The sequence below is a fragment of the Pholcus phalangioides genome, unplaced genomic scaffold (assembly GCF_987345545.1).
Source record: "Pholcus phalangioides strain wild (caught in Gottingen) unplaced genomic scaffold, Ppha-v1.0 ptg000022l_1, whole genome shotgun sequence".
Classification (NCBI taxonomy): domain Eukaryota; kingdom Metazoa; phylum Arthropoda; class Arachnida; order Araneae; family Pholcidae; genus Pholcus; species Pholcus phalangioides.
The window spans coordinates 20,451,972-20,473,544 of record NW_028301615.1 but is presented as its reverse complement, the minus strand read 5'-3'; the positions used below and the strand labels follow the sequence as shown (position 1 = coordinate 20,473,544).

At 32.6% G+C, this 21,573-nt stretch overlaps 3 protein-coding genes across 4 annotated transcripts in view; 2 read left to right on the top strand and 1 right to left on the bottom strand.

The window, feature by feature from the left end:
- The first annotated feature begins 784 nt into the window (after positions 1 to 784).
- LOC149069972 (sodium/bile acid cotransporter 7-like) lies at positions 785 to 15,341 on the top strand. Its single transcript, XM_089249368.1, has 12 exons — positions 785 to 829; positions 6,063 to 6,127; positions 6,584 to 6,675; positions 7,399 to 7,481; positions 8,238 to 8,450; positions 9,238 to 9,276; positions 9,966 to 10,001; positions 10,753 to 10,901; positions 13,244 to 13,344; positions 13,449 to 13,574; positions 14,917 to 15,061; positions 15,175 to 15,341. Exons 3-12 carry the CDS (start codon positions 6,585 to 6,587, stop codon positions 15,197 to 15,199), a joined length of 1,008 nt encoding a protein of 335 aa, XP_089105494.1. The 5' UTR covers positions 785 to 829; positions 6,063 to 6,127; position 6,584; the 3' UTR covers positions 15,200 to 15,341.
- On the top strand, positions 798 to 3,409 carry GAA1 (glycosylphosphatidylinositol anchor attachment 1). Its single transcript, XM_089249367.1, has one exon. It carries the CDS (start codon positions 927 to 929, stop codon positions 2,781 to 2,783), a length of 1,857 nt encoding a protein of 618 aa, XP_089105493.1. The 5' UTR covers positions 798 to 926; the 3' UTR covers positions 2,784 to 3,409.
- Positions 15,303 to 21,573, bottom strand: part of LOC149069971 (ATPase family gene 2 protein homolog A-like) — a 20,615-nt gene continuing 14,344 nt past the window's right edge. For both annotated transcript variants that reach the window (XM_089249364.1, XM_089249365.1), the window contains exons 11-14: positions 21,344 to 21,477; positions 21,101 to 21,230; positions 19,655 to 19,819; positions 15,303 to 18,058 (exon numbers count right to left, since the gene is read on the bottom strand). In XM_089249364.1, coding sequence (XP_089105490.1) covers positions 17,888 to 18,058; positions 19,655 to 19,819; positions 21,101 to 21,230; positions 21,344 to 21,477 — 600 coding nt within the window. In that variant the 3' untranslated portion in view covers positions 15,303 to 17,887. The remainder of the gene's footprint in view (positions 18,059 to 19,654; positions 19,820 to 21,100; positions 21,231 to 21,343; positions 21,478 to 21,573) is intronic.

The window sequence follows — 21,573 nt, the reverse complement described above, 5'->3', positions numbered from 1 at the left end:
GATCAATGATCAGACCACTCAGTGCCGGTTGGAGATAGTTTTGTGCTAAACTGGATGGCTATCCGTCTGTAATTGCATGAAAACGATGGGTTTTTTTTAAAAGATTTCATTTTTCACCCATCTACTTCTTGGATTACATTTACTACCAGCACTCAAAAGAATGTCAATGAATGGTCAACAAATCTTTGTCTGCTTTCTTTATGGCAGCCCTATTTGAATGAAAAGTCTTCGAACACACGCAACTTTCTGTCTTTACAGTTACACCATTTTGCTTTAAACCTCTTCTATAGTTTGTGTCAGGGCCAAATGTCACCCCCCAAGTCGCAAACCCACCGAGATTACATGCAACACTTTTTTTATTTCCTTCCTCATGTTAAAGTTACTTGAATAGCGGAAAAATTGCGAAAAATATATTCTATGCATTTTTTGTTTGAAATTAAATTTTTTTAGTCAGAGTGACTACAAAAATTTAATTCCACAAACTTCTTCGTGGCCCCCGTATCAATAGCCGTGGCTCCCCTTTTGCCAGATTTTCATCCGTGGCCCCCCTGGAATATCCTAGGGCCCGCCCCCCCCCCCCCCGAGGCCATATGGCCCTCCGGTTGAGAACCACTTGGCTAGAGAACAGTTTAACTGCAGCTCGTATGCTGTTTTCTAGATGGCAGTACAAGCATAGATATTTTCGAACTACTCTTTGGCTACTTTTGAAGATGATTTTGACTGGAAATGTTTTCAAGACATTCTGGCAACTCTGTCTGGAATGAAAACTCATTCACTGGTTCTTCCTTACCAGAAGACGGAGCAGCACTCCCATTTGTTTACATTCGCAGTATGTCATTTTGAATCTTAATTCATAATTTATTGTTGATTATTAAAATTTATTTGGCTGCATATGTATACTTCCCCTTCTTAAAGATAAACAAAACATGAGTGACTCTTCGACTAGTCCGGTTGATGGCGAGAAAGTCAAAAGAAGTGGCTCCGGTTTCATGAGATATTATCGAAAATTGATGCTGTTGTGTTACTTGGCCGGCATATTGTGGTTCTTGGCTCTATCCTCCGATGATTTCAATAACAAGACATATTTCTCCGAGAATGCTTTGCTCCCGGGCCTCGTCAACCGCGGGTTCAAGTCGAGCTCCGCGATAACCCGCACCCTACAGAGCTTGAAGGAGGAGACCCGCCAGCACGTCTCGATGCCCTACGCTTGGATCCAGGCCCAGTTCCGACAAGCCGGCCTAGACGTTTACGTCCATAACTTCACCCTCAACTATCCGTTTGGATCTAGGCCGAGCTACAGGGGCAACAACATATATGCCATATTACGAGCGCCCAAGATCCCTGGCACAGAAGCCATGGTGTTGTCGACACCGTTTAGGGGTGAAGATAGCATACACGAGTCGACCCTGCCAACTATTGCGCTTATGATAGAACTTGCTAAGTACTGCCGCCAGTTCTCTTATTGGAGTAAAGACATTATCTTTCTTGTTGCAGAGTATGAAAATATAGGATTTCAGGCATGGTTGAATGCCTACCATGATGTGCCTGTGTCTTCCTTTCTGGACAGTGGGTCTCTGTTAAGTCGTAGTGGCCCAATCCAAGGTGTTGTGAATCTCGAGATCAGCAGCGAGAAGTTCGTATACGTGGATGTAAAAGTGGAAGGGCTCAATGGTCAGCTGCCGAACTTGGATCTGTTCAATCTAGCGATTGAGCTCTGCGCCCGTGAGATGGTACCAGCGACTTTCCATGCACAGCCGGGAGAGGCTCATAACATAAACAATGTAGAGAGGTTGAAGACTATGTTGTCCATGATGGCAATGCAGTCCACTGGTCTCCCGAATGGTGGACACGGCTTGTTCCACAGGTTCGGCATCCAAGCTTTGACTATTGCATCTGGGAAGAAGCACGATAAAATATTTGCAAGAGTGTCCCTGGTGAATTTTGGGAAAGTACTGGAAGGTATACTGAGAGGCGTGAATAATTTATTAGAGAGGTTTCATCAGTCTTTCTTTTTTTATCTGTTGCCCTCGACCCATGAATATGTGTCTATTGGTTTATATATGCCGCCATTTGTTCTTCTCGCCCTACCAATACTTATCAGAGCTATGTACCTGTATTCGCAAACACGTCTTGCAATTTTAGAAAAAGGGGATTTAACATCTTCGAAACGTTTTCTTATGTGGTATGCGTTAGATATAATTATTTTGGGTCATTCATTCGGCTTCCTTCTGTATATCAGTCCTAATTTTGTGAATATTATCCAAACTTATGTAGAGTTTTCCTCTGAAGAAACTCTCTATTATATAATTTGTGTTCTATCATGTACGTTTCTTGTCACCTCGTTTGTTTTCTCTAAAGCGAGAAACCTATCCGAACATATGTGCCATGTCAAATTATGCATTGTATTACTCGAACTCGGTTCATTTCTGTACACATTGTCAGTGGTAAACATATCCATGGCTACCGTTCTATCATTGATGTTTGTCCCGATCAGTGTGATGATCGGTTGTAGTGGAAAATTTGGGAAACTTCTATCTCTTCTACTGATACTGTTGCACCCATTTGTGTTCACATTCCTTGGCGTTTTAATACACTCTTGTATCAGTTTGGATACCAGCGTGTGGTATCACCATTTATGGCACGCGTTTCAAGGTCACAAGAAAATTCTCTTGTATACGATTGAGGACATGTATTTTTACCAGAATTGGAATTATAAAATTGTTTCATTCGCACTCGTGCCCATTTGGCATGAATTATGGATTCTTTCATTAAATAGGCATTAAAACGTTAAAAAACTATTTGTTATTGCACTTAGTTTAATTTATTCATGTCGTGATAGGTACTGTTGTATTGGTTAGGTAGAAATATGCTGTATATTTGCTATAACGACAGAAGTAATTTTCCATGACCTGTGTCATATTATTGTAATGAAAATTCAAAAAAACATTTTTTTTTAAATTTTTTCATATGTTTTATATAAACTGTTATCACTTTATTTCATCAGTTGTATAATTTCAAATTGCTTTTTTCCCCTATTAATAATGGAATTCATCATGACTATTTTGTTCCTGCCTCTATGAGTTAGGCTACAGAAATTGTAATAAACTTGTTTCTCAATGAAATATTTCCAATTTAAAATGAAAGATCTCTCTAACTTTCCCATATCCCCATAATAGCACTGTTTAGTACAGTAAACTACTGGTCGCAGTGCTAGGTTCCATGGAACCAACATCCCTACCTATTAATCCTGGTGTAAATATTGTTAAATTCCTAATTTATGGTATACCATAGCTTAGCGGCTATTTTTTTATCGCCAAGCTTGATTTGGCATTATTTGCTAGGGTTACCGGTTGGGCAATGAAAACACCCAATAACGTTTAAAAATGTGCTTGAGATTATATAAATATTTTCTGGCAAGTCTCTTCATATTTGCTCTCATAACTTGAGGCACTTCTATAGATTTTTTTTTGACCTAATCTAGTGGCAGCGATTGCCTTAAAAATTCTGCATTTAGTTCTTAGTCAAAATATGAATAATATTGTATCCTAATAAAGTTAACTTGAAGAAATTTTTTCTTCTGTTTAATGTCTAATCTGAAAGCTAATTGTGTATACGTAGCTGTCATTGTATTTATCATTTGATTTTCATCAATAAACTGGGTTTCTAATATTAAAAATGTGTGCTGTGAATTACTGTGTTTTAATATATTTTTCTTAATTCGACTTTCTCTCTTTATTATTAGCAGATATCTCTTCCTATCTTGTCCAAATGCATAAGTTCTTCATCAAAACTCATGCAGAACTTTCCGCCAGGGAAAGGGCTTCCAATAAAATTCATCATGAGGAATGATATGCTTCTTGAATATGTATTTTAGTACATGAAAAACAAATTTTTACAAAAATACAATAAAACACATCATCGGAAATGTCCAATGATGTGTTTTATTGTACATTTATTTAAAATTTGATCATCTTTGAAATGAAATTTGAATGCCACATAAGATGTTTCCATCATGATATTGATTATAGATATGTGACACACACTGCATTTATGTTATAACACAGTGAGTTATTTTTTTAAGAAAAACAATTCAGTCGATCTCATTTTTAAATATACTGCAATATCCTGTCAAAAATATGTGATGGTGTACAATTCAAACACGCAAATTTTTCTAATTTTAGGAAACTCATATAATCTACACACATACACAAAAATTTCTGATAGAGGTAGAATTTAATCTTTGGCTGGGTACACACTGGACCGATAAGTGATACAACCGTAACATAGACACAAATTGGTTAAAAACACAAATTTTGGGTGTTTTAACCAATCCATGTCAATATCACAGATTGTTAAGTTGTAGCATCTGTCCAGTGTGAACCCTAGTCTTGGGAATATCAATGATTCTTCCACCCTATTATTTCTGATCTATATAAATGATCTTCCTAATTCCATCAATTGCCATATTAGATTCTTTGCAGATGATTGTATCATCTACCAAACAGTGCAAAACGAATCCAACCAAACAACTCCAAAATAACCTCAACATTGTATCAGAATGGTGCTTGTCCTGGCAATTACCCCTTAATTCTTCAAAAACAGTTTTTATGAAAATTGCTCACAAAAGATTTCCCCTCGATTCTTCTTACATTATCAATAACTCTTTATTCACCGAAGTTTCTAATTATAAATATCTGGGCGTAATTATTTCTGCCGACTTCCGTTGCGGAATCTCCATGTTGATTAAATTTTTCGTAAGTCTCTCTAAAAACTTTTCTTTTCGTTGGAACCTCAAAAACTCCACCCGTCACATCAGACATCTCTGCTTCCAAACCTACATCCTTCCTGTACTCTCATATGCCTGTGAAATCTGGGATCCCTACACTCTCTCAAACATAGATAAAGTAGAATCTATTCAAAATAGATCCACCCGTTTCATTCTTAACTGTTGATCCTCTACCTCTATCACTGAACTCAAGAGCCAACCCAACATGCAACCACTTTTCATCCATAGATATATCTCTCGATTAACTTACCTTTTCAAAATCCTTCATGACCATTTCTATATTGGCACTTCCAATTTTGTAACTCCAGCTTCATATTTTTCAAAAAGAATTATCCATTCATAAAAATTGAAACCCATCTTTGTATCCACAGATTGCTTCAAATTTAGTTTCTTTCCCTGAACAATAAAGAACAATAACCGACTGGAACAACCTCCCGTCAAACATTATTGATTGTAAAACAGTTTCTGATTTCCTTTGTAACATCAATCGTCTCCTCTGTCGAACTTTACCACTGCATTCTTCCGTATAGGCTTCAGCCAAGCAATATTGTATAAATAAATAAATAAAATAAACAAGTATTTAAGCTTTTTTTGTACCTTAAAAAAAAATATGTTTGGTCAATTATTTTTGAAATATTTATTTTTATTCCATAAAAAACAACAATCATTGCAAATCATACACAGGAAATTATGGTGTGCAACCCAACTGCAGAATCGTGTATCTCTCTGGCATCATCATGTCCCCTCAATTTTGTTAAATCCTCTTTGTATACTCCATTATACCATAATTAAGTTATAACGTAAAAGTAAGACATGACTCCCTCCCCTCCTGACATCCCCTGCATAATGTGGTTCTGCTGTGTTCAGTTATATGTTAATTTATACTGGAAACACTGCGATAAAGATGAAAGTATGAGCATTCATTGCAAGAATAATGTTACAAATAAATTCTTATTGACAAAAGGCTTGATACACACTTATCATCCACGTATTATTGACACAATCTTCACATTTATTCATTTTTGAACCGCTGATTTTTGTCCTATCAACAATAAATGATACATGAGGAAACCAATAGTCCAAAGACTTGTGTAGCTTTGATGATTTTCTGTAGTGGGATGAAATACATTCTATTCGATTTCATACTTCATAACTATCTCCATTTCAACTGTGTTTATTAGAATATTTCACTTTTATAACTCAAAATAATACTTCATATTATAGATGTTTTTCCGAAAAGCTAATCCTTTTCCGTACTTTTGCTTTTTTTCCTCAGCTTGATGTCTACTCATTGTGATTCTGGTATGAAAGTAAATCTCTCTGATGGTATTTACATGTCAAGTGAGTTGATTTGATTATGAAAACAGAAATATATATATATATATATATGTATGTATGTATGTATGTGTGTGTGTGTATTTATTTATTTATTTATTGTCACATTCATTTTAAGCACAAATGCTGGACTAATTAATTAGACTTGGAAACCTACAGTTTATAGCTAATTCTGAATGACTAAAAGAGCATTTTTTTTTACCCAGCTTGATTTTGAACATGCAGCTGGAATTTAATGCTCTAGCTATACGATTTTCAGGTGCATGAGTAGTCTAACTCTGTTATATTGAAACATTCGTATTATCAGTATTCATTATAAGTGAGTCTGACTGTATAAACACTTTTTGGAATTTAAAATTAAAGTCCTGCACCGAAAGAAATTTTAAGGTTAATTATGCAAATTATATGAATACATCTTTTCATGTTTTTACGGTTTTATTATATTTTTTACTACTATTTCAGCATGTGGCCAAGCCTAAAAAGACCATTTATATGGTGTATAATAGGAGTTATTCATCTTGCCTATTTGAATCCTGCATTGGGAGTTAAAGGAGGTAAATATTTTACTTAAAACTGTAACTTTTCAAAAAAATTAAACGAAAACTTTTTTTTTTCAGAATCACTACCTTTTGTTGTATTTATCTGCATATTTGAACCATACAATCATAAAATTGTTTGCAACTCACAGTTGTCCCAGCATCAGGGTTTAAGGTTTAAGCTGGATAAAAAATTCCTTTAGCAAAAAAGCGAAAATGGGGGTGGGGGGGAGCTTTAGCAAAATGCTACAATGCTAATGTAATGATTGATGGTTGGATGTCTACTCGTTTTGTACCTCCTGTACGCATTTTTGCGAAAGTGGCTACTACTTCTTTCTCATTCTACGATTTCCTTCTGCATTTTTTGAAAAATGCGGCTATAGCTTAAATCCTGATTACCATACACCCAGTATAAATTATTTTTATATACAGTTACAATTCCATATGATGATACCCTAGATATCTATAATGATAATTGCCTATAAATGTGTTCTTTGGTCCTTATGCACTTTTCATAGAGTTAACATACCCCCCATCTATAATGATAACTCTTTTTAACGATATGTTTCTCCAGTCTCTTGAGTATCATTTTAGGCATTTCACTGTAATATGATTTTGCAACAGTTGCAATTCTGTCTAAAGGTCTGAAAAAAATATAATATAATCCCTTTTTCCCAATTGTTTGATATTCCCAGGATTTACAGACACATAAAATAATAGTTTTCTCTTCTGTCTTCTCAGGATTACTGAAACCAGAGATAACCGTGAAATATTTAGCAGTATTCATCATTTTCTTCATTAGCGGAATATCACTTGAAACCCAGGTGCTTTATTTTTTTACATTTTCAAAATTTTACCATAACAGCACATTTTTACATATTTCCTTGACAGTTTTTCTTGACTTCAGCATTTGTATTTTGGAGGAAAATACAATTAGTACTTTTCAACAATCAAATTTTTCCATGTACAGTAATTTCCTGTTATAGTAAATCAGAATTTCTTGGTGAGGATTATATGCTGCTGCATATTATCTGCAGATTTTTTTTTGTTGATAAGTTGGAATAGAATTAAGTTTTTAAAACATTAATTTGTAATAAATAAATTTTTGAAGATTTATAGATTTCAAATAGATGAGAGTGTAAAAATCGATATTTTTTCACACAAATGTGACACAGCCAACAAGCTTCCCATTGCTCAAGATTTCATTATTGATGGATGAAATTTTCATATGTGGATTGTAAGCCCTTGCAGACAATGCAATCTTAAAGTAGGTTAGTTATACATTTTTATTGATTTGATTATCAATATATAAAAAGTCTATTCCTGAGTCACTTTACAAATTTGAAAGACCACCTGCCCCAAAAAATTTCTATGACTGACCACAAGGAGGTGCACCTTACAGTTTGAAAATCCTTGGATTAGTTTAATTATCTATCTAGACCTCATAGTTTTCAATAGAACCCTTTTTTTTCAATTAAGTAAGCTTAGTTTAATTTGGCAATAACAAGTTTCAATGATTCATGCCTACTGCCTTAGATTGTGATGTTAGTTAACCTTTGGCTTTGTTTATTTTTGTTTAGGAGATTGCTGGAGCTGCTTTCCAGTATCATCTACATGTTTTCATTCAATGTTTCTCGTTGCTGGTCACTCCTTTACTGGTTCAGTTGTTCCTATTAATTCTTGAAGAAGTATTTTTTGATAGGGAACTCTTGATTGGCTTCATCACAGTGAGTTGTATGCCACCGCCTGTTTCATCAGCTGTTATTCTCACAAGAGCCGTTGGAGGAAATGAGGTGTGCATTTGTTTTTTCTCCACAGCATAATATACGTATGTGTGATAGACATTACACGAATGAATAGCAAATTTTGTTGATTTTATTACAAAATTCTTAATTTTTCAAAATTCTGTTGGTGTATTTTTTTTTTTGATAAAATAGATGAGTGCAAATAAATACAAAATTGCAACTACTAAATAGCCTTGATAAGAAGAAAAAAAATTAATTTTATTGTGATTTCACAGCAAGTCTTATCAGAATCTAGAAAAATCGCATTATGTTTTAATCAGAAATCTCTGTATGCAATGGCAACAAGTTGCATTCTAAGGGCATATCCTTAAATGTATTAGCAAATATGCATGAGTATGATCAAGCACACTCCGCTTAGTAGTAAATATTATTAAATGAAAATTTCCATACTAATTCAAAGAGAGAAAATGATCACATGATCTGAATATAATTGATTGCGAAATGTTTTGATGACATATTTGAACAAAAAAGTAGGAGTCTGCAGCTTTTCCAAAGTAATGACAGCATAATTTTATACCAAGGGATAATTTTGTACCATAATTTTATACCATTTCACACCAACTTCTCAGTGAGTATAAAAAAGGCTGTCGTTCAGAATCAGCAGTAAATTGTAGGTCTTGGTCCTTGTGTGCAAAAAATGACAGTGGTGTGACAAAAATGATCAATGATCATGGTTTTATACGTGACATAAACAAAAAAAACTTTCCATAAATTTGTCATATTTTTTTATGAATATGAACGAGATTCGAATTTAAAATCTCATTTTTATTCCTAGGCAGCAGCAGTTTTCAACTCAGCATTTGGGAGTTTTCTGGTGAGTACAAATCAACCTCTGGTAAAACACCTTGTATATTTACTTAATTTTAATTTTTTTTTTTTACTTAATTCACTTAAATTTTAATAAATTTCAATTTTCTCAACAAATAACAAGGTCATATACTGTATAGCGTTATTCTTCAACCACTGGTCTGACTTCCGGCCGGTCTTCAAAATATTTTGTTCAATTCATGGAGCTGCTATATATTGTTTTAACATTTATAAGGAACCTCCTTTTTTGCCAGAGGGTCCAAAAACTAGGAGGGGGAGGGTTTCTTACGCATGGATAGTATTTACTTTGAGTTGCAAATGCAGCCAATCTCCCTGTTGAAAAGTCTCGCCACAGAGAGCAATAGGCCTACAGCGATACAATTATTCAAATCGCGCTTCAGCCATAGTTAGAAAATTGATGGTAAATGGCAGCACTACACATAAAAAGCATTACACAGAGACAAACTTCACATTAGGTTCACAACACATATGTTCCAACATGTATCAATTCGTTAGAAGTTCCGCAGAGAAATATGGATGGGGGAGGGTATGTGTGGTTTATTAGTAGTTTTAGTGTAATTTTTTGACTCTGGCATCACTGACTCACACATTGAGATGGGAGACACTATAAATATGCAAGTATTGAAATTGGTATTTTTCAAATACTATAACTTTTTCATTTCTTTTTTCATTTAGGGCATATTTGTGACGCCAGCTTTACTGTATACTTTTGTAAGTATATTTTCATTACATAGCTTTAATATTTATAATACTACGAACACAAATATGTAGTTATTTCATTCTTCATACATCACTTCATGCAAACTTATATGGGACTTTATTATTTACCCATATTTGATACATGTGATATAATTTAACAGTGAATAACTTTTAATTAATGCTCTTGGTTTGTTATAAGAAATTTAAACAGTTTTATTTAAAAAATTTTGTTGATCACTTGAGTTCAGACCTATCCTCAATAAATTCAACCTAAAAAAACCATACACTAATAAACCACCAGTAATTTCCAGCCCCTTTAAAGATTCTAATGAATAAAAGAAGACAGACTAGTAGACCCATAAAAGAAGCTAAGTGAATACTGTTAATACATTAAAAAAATTGAAAAATTGGACAATCGACTATCATCTCACTCTGCAGGCAAAAGAGCCATAAATTCAAATTTGATGAATAAAGAGTTCTGCATGAAATTAAAGGTTCCCACCTTTCTTAGATTTTTTTTGAAGGCTCAAATATTTGTGATTTTTTAGCTACATAAGTCAAATTCACACCATTGATTACATCACCTTGACCTAGGTTCATTTTGAGCTGTAACACACCTTACTCATTTTATCATCTTTTAATTTTTCTTTCACTAAAATTTGTTGGTCGGTATAAAAAATTTGAAAATATATAATCACATTTGGAATGTCGTCATAAATGTTTATATTTTCATATAATACACTGATGTTTTCTCCATAAACAGTTAGGATCTGAAAGTTCCATTCCCATGATGGGAGCATTTCTCCAGCTCTCGTTTACTGTTATTTTGCCTGTTGTAGTTGGCCAGTTATGCAGGGTATTCTTTGGATGCAGCGTAAATCAATATAAGAAGCTGCTGTCAGTCTGCAGCAAGTAGGCAAATGTTTTTTGTTGTTTTTTTTTTTGCAATATCTTTCTTTTTTGAAAAATATACAGTATTTTAATGTGTATAACAGAGGAACTGCCCCCCCCCTCTTAATTTTTTGGGCTTAAAATTTGGAAAAAAATTTGAAAAGATATATCTATAATACTATGTATGGATAAGAAACCTCTCATATATTTTTGAGACCCAATTTGTGGCAAAAAAAAAGGGGGAGGGGACATTCCTTATGTATATTACAATGCGTTATACATCATAAAGCATGTTGCTAAAGGCAATATTTTTTCAGGCACATCAGTGAAACATGTATCATAAGTACCTACAACTAAATATTGTGCTTAGATAGAAAATACCAATTACTTGAAAAACTTGGATCTTGGATTGGATCAGAATTTTGAGTTGATAAATATAATTTTATCAAGGAAAGAGACTTTTTGGATATTAGTGCTAGGATGAGCTTTGGAAAATTGTTAGTCTCCAATAGGAATCGAATCTATCACAGTCCGAGTGAATGTAGTTATACACCAGAGACCCACAACTCATCTTCCCTTATAACATGCATACTAGTGTGGCCCCAAAGCAGAAAATGCTGAAAAATATGGAATATGTTGCAGATGAATCTGAAAGTATTTTAAGAAAAGTGGGTCAGTTGTAGAAGGGTGATTCTCACGAAATTGACCTAAAATTCAGTCCCCAGCAATTTACATTAAATATATTTGACACAGAACTTTTTTTTCGTCACTTTCTATTTATATTCCAGTTTCTGAAAAGTTGCCATTTTTGCCAAAAGTTGCCGATTTTTCCATCAATAGATTTTTGAAATTTTTGTAACAAATTTTCATTTGTTGAAGAAATGTCCTTCTCCTGGCTCTTCTCTGCCCATTTTAAAAATTTTTAAATGATAACTTTCTTATCCTAAAACAAAAAAATATATATTTTTCAATAGCATATTTTTAGGACCAGTATACTTTCATATTTCATTTTTTTTCATAATTTTAAATATTTTTTATGAATAATTTATAGCCAAATAAAAATTTTTCCCAGCTTTCTTTTCCCTCATTCATCATAGTTGGTAAACATTGGTTCAAGTCCTACAATACCAGTTGCCACCTTAATGAGAAAGTTAAGAAGAATCTAGCCATCACTTGGACCACCTTTAAATGGAAATTAATGTCTCCATATTGTCTTTTAATATAAACAGGCAGATCAATAACTTGAATTTCAAGAAAATTTTTTAAATATTCTAGTGCCCATCACTAAGAGAAAAAAAATTATTTCCACGTTTCTTTAATCTACGTTTATTTCTTTCATGAGTCACGCAGTAAGTCGTCACATTGGTTACCTTGGATATGGTTTGTATTTCTCAAAGAAAGTTGGAGATATAAGGTGATCCCAAAAGTCTCATTGAAAATTATTTTTACTTTACCACATGTTTCAGTTCAGACATGTATTATTTCTGAGAAGCCTATACTTTCAACATGCATAGTTTTTTTACCAGTGTTAAAAAACAAAAAGTCTTTCTCCTGGCATCAGATAACCAGAAGGAAAGTCTGATCGTAGGTTAGAGGGGGAAAAATAAAATTCAGATTTCTCGGTTGCAACATCCAGTTGCAGTAATGTTTCATCTAATGATTTTGTTTTCAGAATGCATCTTGCGCTCTAGCAAAACGAAGACTAATTAGAAATCAATTGTCCTTCATAAACTTGATGAAAAACAAGAGAGAAAAAAAAATAAAAAAGAATTAAAAATGCAATTGAGAAAAAACTCATTCAGAGTATCAGTGCTTGTCAAAGTTGAAAATGAGTTACCAAAATGGAAGACACATGCTGCAAATCAAGCAATTTTGCTTGAAACTGGCAAAATGTCTCATCAAATTTGTCAATCTCTTAAAATTGTTAAACTTTTGTAGAAATGATTCAGAAAACACTCTATAATGTGAATTTTTACCGTAGAACCAGTCAGTTGAGGGCCCGTTGCAGAACAATGCAAAACATTCTGCTTTGGGGGTTAGAGTGATTAGTTATCAAATATAAATTGTGCTTGAATTTTATTTCTTCTTCAAATGCATATTTGACATCCATTACCATGTACCTTTTGCATATTTTGTATTGACATATGTCTTCAGCACCTTATGGATTTTCTCCACTTCATGTGTGTGAAATTATTGATCTTTTTAAACATATATTTTAGCTTTCTGAAGCATATGTTTCTGTTCTGAAAAATATGTAATTTTTTTTTTTATAATTCATGAATATTATACATGCCTTCGCATTTTAACATAATGAAAATTGGATAACTTTTTTAAAATTTATTTTTATCTATTTTTTTCCACAGCACCATGCTTCTGCTCATTATATATGGAACATTCTGTGATACGTTTATGCAAAAGAATTCAATGTTCACAATGTCTATGGTGTGCCTGACGGTATTTCTAGGTAAATTAATTTTTGAATTTGTTAATGATTTTTTTGCATGTCATGTTAAAGTAAGTGGTTATCAGATAGACTGTTATGCTGAAAAATTTCTTCTTTTTTTTCAGTCGTTTTTCTCCAGTCATTACTGATGAGTGCAGTTTTCATTATCACAACTCATATGAATTACATTTTCACTCCAGAGGATACAGTTGCAGCAGTGTTTTGTGCCACCCACAAATCCTTAACCTTAGGTAATACTTTTTGATAAATAATTGATGCAATTATAATGCGTTTAAAATAAATGTCATATTTTGAAAATAATTTATTTATATTGATGTAAAGGGTGCCTCATAAATTTGTAAATAGCTAAATAATTCATAAAAATTAAAGAAATTGGTACATTTGGATGCAGTTTGCAAAACATTGTTTTCACCAAGGAGATATTTTTGTTTTTGGTACAGAAAAAAAAATTAAAATGTTTATTGACAGCCAGGGAAATCAGTTTGTCAGGAGTGATTGAACCTTTCTTCAATCTCTTCAGTGTCCAAAATGTTCGTAAAGCTTCGGCAGACAATTCATCGCTGAGGTAAAACAACTTCACCAGTAGTGAACATCCACCAATGGCAACATCAGTGAAAACCTTATGTAAGCACCAGTAACAGGAAAATTCAGAAATCAACCATTAACTTTAAACCCTACATTCTACAGGACTCTGATTTGCTTATTTCCATTGATTTGCTTTCATTCAGCGCTTTTCATCAACTATTTTGTTTTTCTGTGCCAAAAAAATTGATTTCATAAGAATTTTTTTTTTTTTTTGCAAACTGCATCTGAATGTACTGATCCCCCCTTCAATTTTTTATAAATTTTTAAACTATGTACAAATTTATGGGGAACTATATATATTACGGTAAATAATGTAATGTATTGGTTATCAGTAATAATGCATAATTAGCAATTATTATGAGTAATTACTAATCAAATCTAAGTTTAATGAATTTTCCTACATTTATGACTTTTACCTGTGATTATGCGTAATTCCCAGAGTTGATAAGTATGATAAATATGAAAGAAATCATACGGAAATATCATTCAAATTCAACCACTTAGTTTCTTCTGTACGTGATGGTTGCACTATACATATTTTGGCATAAAAATGGAATTAAATGAAAATAAGTGTTATAAGCATAAAAACATATATGCATAAAAATCTTATCAGCATTATAATGATAGCTTTCTTCACATTTATCAACGTTTTTAAGCATAGTCAACATCACCAATCAAATCCATCATTCTAGCATTCTAGGCTGATGTTTTAGCAAAATTCCGGGTAAATTTAAACTGAAACTGAAATTTATTAACATACATACACATTTAAGTAATTAATTGATGATTTATCATATTCATCAACACGAGCTGGGAATTATACATAATCACAGTTAAATTAGATACATTTGCAAAAAATTTCAAACTTACCAAAATGGTAGGCATAATTTACAGTTATGAATAATAACCGGATTCATAACATTTACCATATATATATATATATATATATATATATATATATATATATATATATTGTTTTTACTTTAGGTTTTCCGCTATTAAAGATTTTGTACGAAAATGATCCCAAGTTTTTGCTGATATCATTCCCATTATTAGTTTACCATCCATCCCAGATTCTTTATGGCAGTTTATTAATTTCGTTTATGAAGGACTGGATGATGAATAAAAAAAAGTGAGTTATAACTATTTTCTCTTTAATTATGTATATTGGAATCAAATGATATTGATCCTTTAATAAAGCATTATAAGAAGTTTTGGCTTTCATCAAGATTTTTTTCTTTTCAGCAAGAGAATCATGTATTTCGTCTGATGGTAGAAAATATGTCAGAAGAAAAAATTGTCATATTTTTTTATGAAAGATATTTGTAATACATTTTAGACATTGGGCATTTAGACATTTTACACTACACACTTACACACTTTTGTGTATTTATTTGTATAAATGTACATACAAACAAACATTTACAAGTATTTATCTAGCATTTTCAATTTGTGACATATTGTTGAATTTATGATAGAAGTTGAGTTTGTATAAGGAAATTAATATTACAGTTGATGCTCATTTTTCCAGACTTACACAATTAGTTTGTAAATTAGAAACATATTTAAAGAAATGGCATATTCAGGGCTTCCACTCAAAAAATTTGAAAAAGTAGGAAAACGCAGGACTAAAAAGTAGGATAGGGAGGATAACCCCCTTATAGACAATATAATCACAGCATAATAAAAAAATCCCTAAAAAAAATTGTTTTTTTAATTTTGAATTATTTTTTTTTCATAGCACTATTTTGGTATCCTATAAGATTGACTCAAGGCAAAGCAAAATGACATGGTTACAAAACCAATTTTTGGCCAAAACAGTGTACTAGCAACCACAGATAATTCTTTTGTCTCCCCTCATATATATATTACATTCTTTTTCTGAAGTCTTCCAAAGTGCAGAGTTTGTCAACTCTCTTCGACAATGCACAGCAAATTTTAAAGACGTGTGTTTGTTAAGAATGACACTCCTTCGAGACCACTTTCAAAAGCACAGTGCAAAATATGTAAATTACAAGATCCGACGTAAGTAAGGCAAACCAGATATTTTTACTGCATTGTCCATCTTTTTTTAAAGGGATTTGTTTACATTTTACTGTTCAATGCCAGTGTAATCATTTTTGACAAATGAAGCACTTTCATTTCTAGCTCTTTGTTGAACATTGTAAATATTGTTTATGCCTCTTCATTCCTTAAAAATACAGAAGACAACTGAATGCTATTGGGTAGTATCAGAATCACTAAACTTAGAATAGGCCTATGTATCTAACTGCTTTGTAATGCAAACTGTTGGTTCACCTATTTGTACCATAATTTTGAATGATAAATGTTAGTTACTGTCTAAGATTATGAAGTAATAAATACAAAAATTTTTCCATCCAGACAGAAGTTTTTAATGACTATTATACTTGTTTAACCCTCAAACTAAGCAAATTAAAAATTAATAAACTAAATGGTCCATATACACCCCATCCCCAAATAACCTTAAAAATGATACAATTTCTGCTTTGGCAGAATCATTAATTGCAATCTCCAACATTTGTAATATTTGGCAATATATCAATGATTCCCTGTGCAATTAAAATCAATTACACAAAATTTGTTGATAGGATTTGATAAAAAAGTAGGAAAAGTAAAATAAAAACGAGAAAGGAGGACAAAACCGAGCAAGTAGGACAAGTGGGAGTCGTTTGTAAAATCAAGCGTCAACTGTATTTAGACACGAATAATATCATGAGAAACTTTAAGAATTACATATTTACAGATATGATATAGATATTGTTAGACTGAGAAGTTAAGGATGGTAAATGGCATTAACAGTGAAAAAATTTCAAAAACATCATTTATATTATAATGTATGAAAATTCGCATGAGAAACAAATGCATATTTTTACATTATATTTACATTATCAAAAAGAGACCCCTTTTTCCATTGTCAAAATTTTCTTGAAAATTCAAAAATCACGACTGGCTGTTATTGGGAATGGCTCTTTTATTTCTAGGAAAATAACTAAAATTTGTGATCTATGTAACACATAAAATGATAATCCATTGTGTAATTGATTACAACTGATGCAATATTATAATAATTGATTAATCTACAGAGAGGGCCATAATTAGAGGAGATAATGCAGGTCTAATGCCCCCAGGCCAGAGGTAGCAACATTGGGGGGGGGGGCGAAATGGGTGTTTAAGAAAATTAGACTAGACCAACAAAGAGGCAGCATATAAAGTCCTGAAGCAGCAAACCATAAATCTCTCTTATATGTGTGCCGCTTCTGCCAATACAGCAATTTATGCACGCTTATTATTTTACTCAAAAATTTCTGTAGTAAAAGCTATACATTAATCCCAGTGTTTAGGATACCTTCTTCGCTGTCTATATGCAACTTCAAAATAAAATGTAAAAAGCCAAGGAATTTCAATAATGAGCATTCACCACCTAACTGACAGATTTCAGATTGTATAAAAAAAAGTGTGGCGCTTACATATGATGCAATGTTTCTGACCAGATGTCATTAGGTAATTTTTGTTAAGTGTAGTCTTGCAATAATGCAGCTTTTCCTCTGGAAATTATGGTAATTGTATATCAATCAAAAAAAATTTATGGAATAATTTTTGATGCCCATCATTCACATGGTTTGATAGTCGAAAAATAGAGTAAAAACTGTTATACAGTAAAATCCCTATTTTACTGCTAAATAATAATTTCCTGATTCAATTTAGAGTGCGCATTTAAAATTCCCGCTCTACAGACACCCCTCTTCTAAGAAAACATTTTTTGGTCCCGCTGGTGTCTACAAAAGAATTATACTGTATTCATAGAATAAATAACTATATATTTTTTTGAATTTCCAACACAGTTCATTCTTCATAAATATTTGTGAAATAGCATCATGGAACTATGGAAATTCATATGATTCTAATAAAATTATTTAAGTAATAAAATTATCTTTAGCTATTGATGCTGAGAATTGTAATCCTCGTAAAACTTGATTAAATCTTTAGTAGTTCTTGGATTGACCATGGACAAAGCTTTTCTGAAATGATGCATTTTGACAACAGAAGTGAGTGATGTGACATCCTCGGAAATAACCAGCAGGGCTGCTTCATGACACACTGCAACTATCTGAAATTAATTGCATTTGAATAGAAATTCACAGACATTAAAGAGCACCATAATACATTTCAGACAGTTGCTTCACACAAATAACTGAATTCATAATACAGTGAAATCTCACTGTACAATGATACTTGATATATAGATAAATCTCTCAACAACAATATTTTTTCTTGGTATTGTTATATCAAGGTTTCATTATAATTTGTTTGCAATTATAATTATACAGGGTGCATAAGTAACAGGATATATGGCAATTTTCTTGTGAACATTGGTCCTAAAGGCATACTTCCAATTAGAAAAAGTATCCAAATAACGTGTAGTACTCAGATGTATGTCATTCAGCTTGCAAGGGATTGTATAGTTAAAATAAAATAAAAAATGTTTTACCTGCATTTAATGCTGTTTTACTCCCAACCTTCACCCGTTTTTGGAATTTGAATCTCTTGAGCCCTGTTCACATGGGAAATAGAAAAGTAGATTTAAAACCTGCTTCAAGAATTTTCACCAATGACTGCTCTCCATTTCCTTCCTTATGAAGGAAAAAAGTCGTCAAGTGGGTGCTAGCACTCCCAATGCTACCGCAATATTTGCACATGTGAACAGAGCTTCAGTGAATATTGCACTTAGAAACATGTTTTTTTTTTTCATTTGGTATCAGCGGAAACTGCAACACTTTTCTCATTGGGTTTTTGGGCACAGGGTATCCGTATGAAAAATTATTTTTTATTTTAATAACTATACAGCTCCTTGCAACATAAATGACATATCTGACTGTTACACGCTATTTGAATATTTTTCCTAATTGGAAGTATGCGTCTAGGACCAATGATTCCCCAGTAAAATGCCATACATCCTGTTACTTTGTATAAGGGTATTACTCTCTGTGGTCCTGGTGCACTTTTCATAGTGTCAATATATTCCATCTATGATGATAACTCCTTTATAACTATGTTTTTCTGGTCCCTAGTGCAGGGTGTCCTAAGTCTTAATTCAGCCTTTATCTCATCGACCATTTGTCATAGAGGTATGGTTCTAATTTAAAGGTTGCTGAAAATATGTTAAAAATCACAATGCGCCAGTTTCGAGTGAAAATACAGTGTGTGTCACAAAATAAAAATATATATAAATTTTTATATGCCCCCCCCCCACCTCAGCTTCAAACTTTCAATTAGAAAGTTGTTGTCCTGTCTCTCCTTAAGGCCAAAAAAAAAATAAAAAAAAATTCAATGTTTTGAAGTGTAATATTCACATTGAGATATTTGAATTAAGAAATCAGAGAAAAGTTGGGGGAGGCTCAAGTTTGTTTTTTGTTGGTATCAGGAGAGACAGGGCAACAAATTTCTACTTGAAAGTTTGTATTTTCACTCTCAAAACTGGTACAGAGTGACTAGTGAACACATTTTGAGCATTTTTTAAATTAGAACCATACCTCAACGATGAACGGTTGATGAGATAAAAATCAAATTAGGACTTACAGGACACCCTGTATAGATGTTTCACTTTTACAAATTATTATTTGTAAAAACTCACGAATAATTCAGTGACAGTTCCTTATCTTCAATTAAAGTATATAATAGGATAAAAAAAAGTTGATTAGAATACCTCAGCACCAGTATACCCTTCTGTGGCTTCAACTAGCTGGCTAATATCTACATCAACAGAAGAGGGCATTTCTTTAAGCTTTATCTCGAAGATCTCTCTCCTTGTAAGCTGATCAGGAAGTGAAATATACAAGATGCGGTCAAATCTTCCAGGACGAAGCAAAACCTACAAATAAAAGATAAGAAACTCGTTAAGATTTTATTCCAAACAGTTTATTATGCATGGGTATTCATTTATCTAAAATAAAAATACATTTTCATTGGTCTGAACCTCAATGTAACATACTTGAAATGACTGTGGTCAGGTGTTTACAGGCTGTTTTTAATTCGTAATGTCTATGATTTAACTCAATAAAATAGAATTTTGAAATTAAGGTGGTTTCTCAGAAGAAGAGGGTCCCAGGGTGCCGTCCTTAAAAAATTCTGAAAAATTTTAAGTACTGTTATCTCACCCAGAAACACATAAAAACAAAAACAATTAGCAATAGAATGCAATTATTGAGGGCGCAAAAAATTATTAAAAATGAAAACAGTTGACTACTCATCACATCTCATGCTTCTTGGCAATTTATCTATAAAAAATTTCTTTTCACTCTCTTTACACACTCTATATATAGAGCTCCTCTTTCTCTTTTTTCCTTCTTTGTCTTTCTTTTTCTGTGCTGTACCTGATCATGTGTTTTTGAATGACTTCACTTTAGGGTTGCAAGATTTTTAAATTCATTCTTGGCCTCTAATGGCATTAAATTAGTATTCACAATTTTTTTGAGTGACCAATAATAATTCTGTCAGACTTTTTTATACTTCTGTGCATATTTAAATGAGTAGAACCAGTACTAATTTTTTGAAACTTTTCAAAGATGAATACTACCTTGGGACCCTTTCCTTTTCAGTTAAAAATTCTCTTTGGTTTGAAAATAATTTCTTTTTGAAAATAGAACTTTTGAATTTTGCTTGAAAGAAAAAGTACCAGTGCAAAGATTGAAACTTTTTCAAAATACAGTAGACTCCCACTAATCCAGCACACATCAGAATTGGTTTTATGCTGGATTAATGGAAGGTAGTTGGAAAAAAAAAAACTAATTTAGATGTTTCAAACTTCTATACACAGTGGGGAAATTCACCCAGAGTACCATGATTTTAAGAGGCCTAAAATTAAAAAAAAAAAAAAATATATATATATATATATATATATATATATTCATTGACTAACAGAACATCCTTCACCTCATTCACAGCACCCTCTCCCATATCAAAGTTTGGCCATAGACACTCAGAAAATTTTTTTTTTCTTCCACATAAAAAGGCAGCCAGGCTTAGTGCATGGTCAGAATGTAGAGAGTCTGCTGTATTATTTTAACAATTTCACTTCATAGACACGTTTACTTTAAAATGTATAAATAAATGCCATCCATAAAAAGAGGATTTTCAGAATTATGTTTCTTACCGGATCAATCAGATCTGGTCTGTTGGTTGCAGCTATGATGCTCACACCTGCTGTCATAACATCAACACCATCTATTTCTACAAGCAGCTGGGTCAAAACCCTTTCTGCAACGTTTGATCCACTAGTAGAGCTACATATTGACAAATTATTTGTAAGGTATATGTGCAGACATACTTAGTCATTATTTGATAAAGGTAAAAAAAAAAGACATGTATTCAAGTGATATAAATGTTAAGATTTTACCTTCCACGTTCAGCAGCTATAGAATCAATTTCATCAAAAAATATGATGCATGGTGCAGACATCCTTGCTTTCCTGAACAACTCTCTCACTGCTTTCTCTGATTCACCTACCCATTTGTTGAAAAGCTGTGGGCCCTGAAACAGTCAACATGTGAATTCTGTAACAATGTCTGAAATAGCTAAGTGACAAATAATAACTTTAAACTACCGTGTTTTAATATGTATAAGAAA